The sequence below is a fragment of the Nerophis lumbriciformis genome, linkage group LG21, assembly GCF_033978685.3.
Source record: "Nerophis lumbriciformis linkage group LG21, RoL_Nlum_v2.1, whole genome shotgun sequence".
Taxonomy (NCBI): Eukaryota; Metazoa; Chordata; class Actinopteri; order Syngnathiformes; family Syngnathidae; genus Nerophis; species Nerophis lumbriciformis.
The window spans coordinates 4,091,017-4,102,500 of NC_084568.2; the positions used below are offsets into that span (position 1 = coordinate 4,091,017).

Below are 11,484 nucleotides of genomic sequence, written 5' to 3' on the forward strand. Positions count from 1 at the left end.
AGTTATTATATTCATGTTACAACTATACACATTATAGTATTATTGCTCTAATTATAGTAATATAACTATATCAATACATATGTATCTATACATATTACATACAGTATGTATAGATTAAAAATAAATCATAGGTGGCGCATAAGACACCTGACCTTCTAAATACGATTTTCAACATTATAAGAGCGCTACAGACATGAAATAGGACCCTTTTAATCGCCTTTACACTCTTTTAATACAATATGGTATTGAAGCAACCAGTGGTTATGATACTGAACAACGCGCTCTGATTGGTTTGGTCTTCTCTCGTAGCCAATACTACTGTAGTTTTGATATTTCTGGTGTATTTAGCCTTTTTACACTTGAAAATGCTTAATTGAGGCCCCAAGAAATTATATAATATGCTTTAAATATGTATGTTTGTTTGTATATATTCAGTATGTGTGTATACATATATATATATATATATATATATATATATATATATATATATATATATATATATATATATATATATATATATATATATATATATATATATATATATATACATATATATATATATTTTTTTTTTCTTTTTTATTTTTTTTCTTTCCATGATGGCAGGTGAGGCCACGTCACTGATAAATACATACATATGCATACCTGCCAACTACTCCGGTTTTCCCGTAATTAGTACGGTTTTCATCAACCTATTCCGGGTTACGGTTGCAGTGATAAAAAATACGGTTTTTCATTAATTAAAAAAAAAAAATTTTTTTTAAATGCGCGAGGCTATTTATAGCACCGCTGCCAAGCACGAGGCACCAGTTGCCATTGTTTCCAAACGAGCGAACGATCATGGAATCAGCCGGAGAAAAATCGCAAACGAGTCTTAAACCGAAAAGAAAACTGCAGTCATTCCGTGAAGAATATTCAAAAGCCTATCCGGGAATAATTATCCGTTCCAAAAAGGGTGAAAACTACGCGAATTGCACCTTGTGCAGACAAGATTTTTCGATCGGACACGGAGGAATTAGCGATGTAAAAGACCACGTTGGGACAAAAAAACACAAGTCTAATGCCGTTGCTAGCGATACAAGTGGAAAACTTTCAACGTTTTTCGGATTTTAGCCACAAAAAGGTAATGACACCAATGTTATCTATTGGAATTGTTTAGTACTGTTATACTGTTAAAAGTGTTTATACTATTTATGCTTTCAAGTCCAAGTTGAAGAAATCTTGTTAAATGTTGACAGCATAACTACCAAAATACAGAAGTATGTCCTTAATATTTTTGCAGTGCTATTTCTGTTGAAAAGTTCAAATGATTACATTAGAGATGTGATGTGCCACTTTTCAAGTGTCTGATGGCTTCAATTCATTTTCATTCATTTTTCATATTTTGAATTCTTTTGAAAGGCTTACAAAAAAACTACATTTGAATTGTAATTCCATGCTATTGACAGGACTATTAATTTTAATGAAGTTAGCTTACCATGTTTACAGTATGATAATTGTGATAGAAATGTGAATTTTAGGCACAGAATATTTTATACAATTGAACAAGGCAGTAGATTATACAAGCTTGGACAGAAAGTTAATAATGACACCAATTTTTTTTTAAATGGAATTGTTTAGTACTGTTTTACCATTTATTTACTGTAAAAAGTGTTTATACTGTTTATACTTTCAATGAACAAATTGAAGTCTTGTGAAAGGTTGACAGGATAACTGGCATTAACTGTCAAAATAATTTCAAACTATTGAAGTTAGCTTACAGAATAAACATGTCAATCAACCCATATGATTTTTGCTGTAATATTTTTGTTTTGAAAAGTCACTGTGACTGATAGAAAAGTGATGGTTTTAGCAACATTTTAACCTGTCTGAATGCTAATAATCATTTTGCGTCGGGGGGCGAAGCCTGAACCCCCCACCAGGACTTTGTCCTGGACCTACCGGGGCCTGCGGCCCCTGGACCCTGGCTACTAGGTTTTTCTGATTTCAAAAGTTGGCAGGTATGCATATATATATATATATATATATATATATATATATATATATATATATATATATATATATATATATATATATATATATATATATATGTATTTATCAGTGACGTGGCCTCACCTGCCATATATATATATATATATATATATATATATTTTTTTTTTTTTTTTTTTTTTTCTTTCCATGATGGCAGGTGAGGCCACGTCACTGATAAATACATACATATGTATATATATATATATATATATATATATATATATATATATATATATATATATATATATATATATATGTATGTATTTATCAGTGACGTGGCCTCACCTGCCATATATATATATATATATATATATATATATATATATATATATATATATATATATATATATATATATATATATATATATATATATATATATATATGTATGTATGTATTTATCAGTGACGTGGCCTCACCTGCCATCATGGAAAGAAAAAAAATGTAAAAAGCAAAAAAAAATAAAAAAATTGTTATATGTATCCAGTGATTATACTATAAAGTTATTTTCCATTTAACTTCACCAGTTTTAGATTATTTTTATTCAAAATCGCTGAAATTTCACATTTGCCGTTCAAATACTGAGAAGAGACGGTGCGGTGAACAGCAGCCAGTTGAGGCACGTCACATTGTGCCTCAACATGGATTGCGCAATGACTCGGCTAACTGCTGGCCTGCTTTGCAGTGAGACCGTATTGCTATATGAATTATATTATACATTTCCATAGTTTAGTTAGCTGAGGTATATAATGTACAGTGTATTTTGTCAACAACTGTATGTGTGTAACGTATTTCTTGTGCTGAGCGATCATAAAACTGCTGCGAAGACGCACTGTGTGAGGCTCGCAGTAATCCCGCCTCCTTGTGCCGGTTAATGCACCCTCCGCCGCAGACTGCACCCCCCGACGGGAGTGCCACACCAACCAAAGCCCACACCCAAACCCTCCACGTGCAAGACCGAATCCACCCAAAAAAAGTCACTTAACAAGAAGCCAAAAAGTGCAAAAACAACAATGCTCGCGCCGGAGGAGCCGTGAACGACTGCAGGGACACAACATTAGGTACACCTGCAGACTGCAGCACGGATTTCATATTTCATTCATTCACAACTCCTCCAACACGAACACCACTGTTCCCGCACTTATAAGTAAAGGTAAGACCATAATAATGTTTTTTTTTTATTAAATGTGCTTTTTTGTGTGCTACAGTTTGTATGTGTAAAGTTAAGGTTAAGTTAAAGTACCAATGATTGTCACACACACACTAGGTGTAATGAAATTTGTCCTCTGCATTTGACCCATCCCCTTGATCACCCCCTGGGATGTGAGGGGAGCAGTGGGCAGCAGCGGCGTCGCGCCTGGGAATAATTGTTGGTGATTTAACCCCCAATTCCAAGCCTTGATGCTGAGTGCCAAGCAGGGAAGAATGCTGGTATGAGCTTTTAAACATAACCCGTTAACTGCTGCCAATCAAATGGTGAATAAGATACTCTTTAGGGTTCATATGTTTGTAAATCTGACTGTGATGAAGTCAGTGCCTCACCGGCCATCAATATATATATATATATATATATATATATATATATATACAGTACAGGCCAACATTTTGGACACACCTTCTCATTCAATGTGTTTTCTTTATTGTCATGACTATTTACATTGTAGATTGTCACATCAAAACTATGAATGAACACATGTGGAGTTATGTACTTAACAAAATAAGGTGAAAAAACTGAAAACATGTTTTTTATATTCTAGCTTCTTTGCTCTGATTACTGTTTTTGCACATTCTTGGCATTCTCTCGATGAGCTTTAAGAGGTAGTCACCTGGAATGGTTTCCAATTCACAGGTGTCATGGTTTTGATGCCTTCAGTGACAATCTACAATGTAAATAGTCATGGAAAATAAAGAAAACGCATTGAAATGAGAAGGTGTGTCCAAACTTTTGGCCTGTACTGTATATGCATATATACGTGTGTGTGTGTGTGTGTGTGTGTGTGTGTGTGTGTGTGTGTGTGTGTGTGTGTGTGTGTGTGTGTGTATATATATATATATACAGTATATCGACAAAAAATCTGCGTTGTGAATGTTCACAATAAAAACGCACTCACACAATCATTCAATCAGACATTTAAAGCGTTATGGACTCATTCTTGTCGTGGAGAAGAAATGACAAAATGCACGCAACGCAGCCCCACAGCCAAAGGCGATCGACCCAGCCATCGAAAAAAGAAACAGCTGCCGCGCCTTACAGAAATCCACTAACGGGGTCCGAAAGGCCAAAAGAAAAGGATGAAGAGAGAAGTCAATTATTTTTCCAGTAGGCTACCGTATTTTCCGCACCATAAGGCGCCCTGGGTTATAAGCCGCGCCTTCAATGAACGGCATATTTCAAAACTTTGTCCACCTATAAGCCGCCCCGTGTTGTAAGCCGCATCTAACTGCGCTAAAGGAATGTCAAAAAAACAGTCAGATAGGTCAGTCAAACTTTAATAATATATTAAAAACCAGCGTTCTAACAACTCTGTTCACTCCCAAAATGTACGCAAATGTGCAATCACAAACATACGTATATCAACATGGACAGAGCTGCGTGAAAAAAGCCACCCGGCCTCTTCGCGTAAACTTAAACTTACCTTAACCACTCGCTCATCTTTTCTTCATCCATCCCTTCGAGTTAGCTTTTATGATGACGCCGGCTGGAAAGGTCTCTTTTGGCAAGGTCTTCCTTTTGAATATCACCATGGGTGGAAGTTTCTGGCCATTAGCATGGCAAGCTAGAACCACAGTGAAGGATGACTTCTCATTCCCTGTGGTGCGAATATTCACCGTACGTGCTCCCGTTGTATCCACAGTGCGGTTCACAGGAATATCAGTTGCTGTGAAATAGTAATCCGTGTGCGGATGGAGAGATTGCGTCTTTTCATGAACCGGAAACCTGTCGCTTAGTAGGAGCCATTTTGTGGTCTTTACAGATGTAAACACACAAAGGAAATGAAACGTACGGTGATATCCGCGCGCTTTTTCTTCTTCTACGCGGGCGGGTGGTTGCTTACAGTAGAAGAAGAAGCGCTTCCTGTTCTATGGGGGCGGGTGCTTACCTTGGCGGTTGCTTGCGTAGAAGAAGAAGCGCTTCCTGTTCTACCGGGAAAAAAGATGGCGGCTGTTTACCGAAGTTGCGAGATCGAAACTTTATGAAAATGAATCGTAATATTAATCCATATATAAAGCGCACCGGGTTAAAAGCCGCACTGTCAGCTTTTGAGTAAATTTGTGGTTTTTAGGTGCGGCTAATAGTGCGGAAAATACGGTATATACCGTATATATATATATATATATATATATATATATATATATATATATATATATATATATATATATATATATATATAATCGACAGAAAATCTGCGTTGTGAATGTTCACAATAAAAACGCACTCACACAATCATTCAGTCAGACAGACATTTAAAGCGTTATGGACTCATTCTCGTCGTGGAGAAGAAAATGACAAAATGCACGCAACGCAGCCCCACAGCCAAAGGCGATCGACCCAGCCATCGAAAAAAGAAACAGCTGCCACGCCGAATAGAAATCCACTAACAGGGTCCGAAAAGAGAGAAGTCAATGATTTTTCCAGTAGGCTACTTACTGTACGCTATCTTTTGTTAAATTTGTGAATATTTCATGTTTCACTGTGCACACACGCGGTTTATAGACTTGTGCGGCCAATATATCTACAAAATAAAATTAGATGGGTGCACGGTGTACCCAGCTGAGATAGGCTCCAGCACCCCCCCGTGACCCCAAAAGGGACAAGCGGTAGAAAATGGATGGATGGGTGGGTGCAGCTTATATTTAGCCTGAAAATTGCGGTATAGATGTATGTGTGCCAAGGGTCATGCTGGAGGGTCCAGTTTGTAGTCAGGAGACAGAATGAACTGGAGTAAGTCAAGTACAACATGGGCAGCTTCTCATTTCCAAATTTGTTTTTATGGATAAATGTAGGTGGTTTAAACGTTTGGTCTGCAGAGTCTGGCCCTGGCTTTGTGATGCAGATTCACAAGTTAGGGCATTAGTAAGTTGAAGTACTACTTTGTCAACTTTAGACCTCATTAGATTGTGTGGACTTAGACTTAAGACTTCCTTTTTATTGTCATTCAAATTTGAACTTTACAGTACAGATAAGAACGAAATTGTGTTGCATTAGCTCATGGTAGTGCAGGATGAAAAAAATCAATAAAGTGCAGATATAAATAAATAGGTTACTGTACAGATAAATATATTGCACTTTTGCAGTATCTTATTCACCATTTGATTGGCAGCAGTTAACGGGTTATGTTTAAAAGCTCATACCAGCATTTTTCCCTGCTTGGCACTCAGCATCAAGGGTTGGAATTGGGGGTTAAATCACCAAAAATTATTCCCGGGCACGGCGCCGCTGCTGCCCACTGCTCCCCTCACCTCCCAGGGGGTGATCAAGGGGATGGGTCAAAAGCAGACGACAAATTTCATTACACCTAGTGTGTGTGTGCCAATCATTGGTACTTTAACTTAACTTTAACTTTACACATACAAACTGTAGCAAACAAAAAAGCCCATTTAATAAAAAAATGTTATTATGGTCTTACCTTTACTTATAAATGAAGTCCATTCGCCGCTGTTGTGCTGGATTAATGCACCCCCTGACGGGAGTGTTATATCAACTAAAGCCCTCACTTCAACTTTCCACGTGCAAGATTGAATCTATTTAAAAAAAGTGTAACCGAGGGTTTATAAATGTCGCCTATACTGTATGAAACTACAAAATAACAAACACGGAGGCTCCAGTTTACACGAGGACCACTTTATTTACCTTCTTTCAATAACTTACGCTCCACTCCGTGTCATCACTTCCGCTCTTAGCGCCTTCAAAATAAGAGCTCAAGGCATATACTGTATAACAGCGCATAACAGGAACTTAACATCACAAAGCGGAAAGCCCATGAAAATAGGTTACAAAAGTTATTTAATAAGAAGCCAAAAAGTGCAAAAACAATAATGTTCGTGTTGGAGGAGTTGTGAATTAGGTACACCTGCAGTCTGCAGGTGTACCTAATGTTGTGGCCCTGCAGTCATTCACAACTCCTCCAACACGAACATTATTGTTTTTGCACTTTTTGGCTTCTTATGAAATAACTTTTTTAAATAGATTCAATCTTGCACGTGGAAAGTTTAAGTGTGGGCTTTAGTTGATATAACACTCCTGTTGGAATAATTGTTTGTAAGTTATCACAAAAGAAACGTTGTATTATGAATGCTGTCTTTCGAGGCCTAACAAGAGGAAGAAGGCTCGTGAAACGCCACTGTGATTTCAACACGGACAGATGGCAGGATCTGCTCAACTTCCAGAGGAACTCACTTTGAAATGTTAAACGAACTCTCTCTGAAGTATTTCACAAACTCTCTTCCAACTGTTTGGTGACCGAGGTCAACGCTATTTACGACCCGCTGCCCTCTTGAAGTCACTGTGGTCAGGAGACGGGAGGGGTTATCCATTGTCCTCCAACACCTACCCCAGCTGGATCCAGGAAGAGCCCAAGCCCGAGAAATCCTCTTCTTGGACTTCAAAGCGACCGAAAACAATGACTCTTTTACACACTTACCACTCCTGCTGTGACATATGTTGGTGCGTGAACATGGAACATCTGAATTAAAAGAGGAGACGAAAACCTTCTTCGTCAGAGCGTGCTAAGACACTGTAAGAGGTTACAGGTCGACGCCGTCTCTCCTCAATTGAGTCCAAATTGAATTCTGTCTCTGTTTGATTCCTTGCCTTTTGTCTTGTTTAATAGATATCACAGTGTTTGAACGTGACAACTCCCGTCAGGGGTTTCATTTTACGGCGGGGGTTGCAGGAGGCGGGATTACTGCGAGCCTCAGCCAGTGCGTCTTTTGCAGCCGTTTTATGATCGCTCAGCACAAGAAATACGTTACACACATACAGTTGTTGACAAAATACACTGTACATTATATACCTCAGCTAACTAAACTATGGAAATGTATAATATAGTTCATATAGCAATACGGTCTCACTGCACAGCAGGCCAGCAGTTAGCCGAGTCCGCAATCCATGTTGAGGCACTGAGTGACGTGCCTCAACTGGCTCAGTATTTGAACGGCAAATGTGAAAATTCAGCGATTTTGAATAAAAATTATCTAAAACTGGTGAAGTTAAATGGAAAATAACTTTATAGTATAATCACTATAAACAATTTAATAAAAATGTTTTCTTTTTACATTTTTTTTCTTTCCATGATGAGGCGGGGCCTCACCTGCCTCTAGTGACTGCACGTCACTGATGTATGATATATTGTCTTTATATTCCAGCCACTTAATCCATTTTTGGGGGGAATTGAGGGGATTATTTTAATGCGTTCAAGAGTCTGAGGGAAGAAGCTGTTACAGAACCTGGAGGTTCTGCTACGGAGGCTGCGGAACCTCCGTAAAATTTGACAATTAGTTGTCCCTAATTGTCAAAAGTCCCAACAATAACTGCGTGCTCTTCTCCAGTTCTGACCACCATGGACTTGGTCATTCAGGAGACCATCAGCTACACCCGGCAGAGGAAGATCTTCAACCAGCCTGTCCTCCACCACCAGTCGGTGCATTTCAGGCTGGCCGAGCTGCAGACGGAGGTTGAGCTGCTGCGCGCCCTCCTCTACCAGGCCACAGGTGGGACGTCGTTTATCTTCAAAGTCTTTGAGAAAATAGGAGTACGAGCCAGATGTTCTCCTCTGTGAATCTTTCAGCGCTGTATATCAAAGGCAACGATGTCACCAAGATGGCGTCCATGGCCAAATTAAAGGGGGGCCGTCTGGCCAGGGAAGTGGGAGACAGCTGTCTCCAATACTGGGGAGGGATGGGCTTCACCAGCGATGTGCTGGTCAGCAGATTCTACAGGTATTCATTTGTGCTTTGTAGCATCCAGAGGTGGGTAGAGTAGCCAGAAATTGTACTCAAGTAAGAGTACTGTTACTTTAGAGATTTATTACTCAAGTAAAAGTAAGGAGTAGTCACCCAAATATTTACTTGAGTAAAAGTAAAATGTTGTAAAAAAACTACTCAAGTACTGAGTAACTGATGAGTAACATACACACACATATCATATATATATATATATATATATATATATATATATATATATATATATATATATATATATATATATATATATATATATATATATATATATATATATATATATATACATACACACACACATATATATATATATATATATATATATATATATATATATATATATATATATATATATATATATATATATATACATTGATATATACAGTATATAATTTATATTTATTTTTTTTGCCGTTTTTGTTTACATGTTAAAGGTGTTTTAATGAATATACATGCATGTTTAACACATATAGATTCCTTTCTTTCATGAAGACAAGAATATAAGTTGGTGTATTACCTGATTCTGATGACTTGCATTGATTGTAATCAGACAGTAGTGATGATAACGTCCACGTTTTCAAATGGAGGAGAAAAAAAGTTCCTCCTTCCTGTCTAATACCACATGAAAGTGGTTGGTTTTTGGCATCTTATATGTCCAGCTTCCATATTCGTTTTTATACACTTTACAAGAAATACATTGGCGGCAAACTCCGTAGCTTGCTAGCTTGTTTGCGCAGGCTTTCGGAGACTCTTATTTTGAAAGCGCAGGCGCAATGGAGCGGCAGTTTTATTGTGAAGACAGGAACTGTGCAGCCAGTCTTTAGGCTTTTGACGGGGTGTACGGTTGAAATAAAAAATTGTCTTTTTTCCTTCACACTTTTGATTGATTGATTGGAACTTTTATTAGTAGATTGCACAGTACAGTACATATTCCGTACAATTGACCACTAAATGGTAACACCCCAATAAGTTTTTCAACTTGTTTAAGTCAGGTCATGTGACCCCTGGCTCTGTTTGATTGGTCCAACGTCACCAGTGACTGCATCTGATTGGTGGAACGGAGTGAACGTCACCAGTGACTGTATTTGTTGAAACGCAGGCACTATGAAGGTCTGTCTGACAGACCAAAACAAACAAAGCGTGCATTAACAGATCGATAAAAATTAGTAGCGAGCTGAATGTAGATAAAAGTAGCGGAGTAAAAGTAGCGTTTCTTCTCTATAAATATACTCAAGTAAAAGTAAAAGTATGTTGCATTAAAACTACTCTTAGAAGTACAATTCATCCCAAAAGTTACTCAAGTAGATGTAACGGAGTAAATGTAGCGCGTTACTACCCACCTCTGGTAGCATCTTATCACTGATCTAGTCACTAGCACGTCTTATTCATGCATTCACTGTATTCAACTGATGGTAGGCTTCATCACTTCATGCACATAGACTCAGATTGGTCAGATCTTGTGTAGTAGAGTACAGGCCAAAAGTTTGGACAAACCTCATTCAATGGGTTGACTTTATTTTCAAGACTATTCCAAAGACATGCACCTGGGAATAGGTTGATCGGCAACACTAAATGCTCCCTAGTGTGTGAATGTTATTTTATGTTAATTGTTATCCCATCGGGTTGAGTTTTTTCCTTGCCCTGATGTCGCTGTGGCTTGTGCAGCCCTTTGAGACCCTCATGATTTAGGGCTATATAAGTAAACATTGATTGAATGCAGAGGTGGGTAGTAACGCGCTACATTTACTCCGTTACATCTACTTGAGTAACTTTTGGGATAAATTGTACTCCTAAGAGTAGTTTTAATGCAACATACTTTTACTTTTACTTAAGTATATTTATAGAGAAGGAACGCTACTTTTACTCCGCTACTTTTATCTACATTCAGCTCGCTACTCGCTACTAATTTTTATCGATCTGTTAATGCACGCTTTGTTTGTTTTGGTCTGTCAGACAGACCTTCAAAGTGCCTGCCTTACTGGTGACGTTTCACTTCGTTCCACCAATCAGATGCAGTCACTGGTGACGTTGGACCAATCAAACAGAGCCAGGTGGTCACATGACCTGACTTAAACAAGTTGAAAAACGTATTGGGGTGTTACCATTTAGTGGTCAATTGTACGGAATATGTACTGTACTGTGCAATCTACTAATAAAAGTTCCAATCAATCAATCAAAAGTGTGAAGGAAAAAAGACCCTTTTTTATTTCAACCGTACATCCCGTCAAAAGCCTAAAGACTGACCGCACATGAGGACGTTCCTGTCTTCACAATAAAAGTGCCGCTCCATCGCGCCTGCGCTTTCAAAACAAGAGTCTCCGAAAGCCAGCGCAAAACAAGCTAGCAAGCTAAGGAGTTTGACGCCAATATATTTCTTGTAAAGTGTATAAAAACTAATATGGAAGCTGGACAAATAAGATGCCAAAAACCAACCACTTTCATGTGGTATTAGACAGAAAGGAGGAACTTTTCTTCTCCTCCATTTGAAAACGTGGACG

At 38.0% G+C, this 11,484-nt stretch overlaps 1 protein-coding gene across 1 annotated transcript in view; it reads left to right on the forward strand.

Moving 5' to 3' along the window:
- The window catches only part of LOC133621242 (probable acyl-CoA dehydrogenase 6), a 109,217-nt gene that overhangs the window by 94,234 nt on the left and 3,499 nt on the right, over window positions 1–11,484 (forward strand). Inside the window, exons 7-8 of the mRNA XM_061983238.1 lie at window positions 8,576–8,737; window positions 8,815–8,965. Coding sequence (XP_061839222.1) covers window positions 8,576–8,737; window positions 8,815–8,965 — 313 coding nt within the window. The remainder of the gene's footprint in view (window positions 1–8,575; window positions 8,738–8,814; window positions 8,966–11,484) is intronic.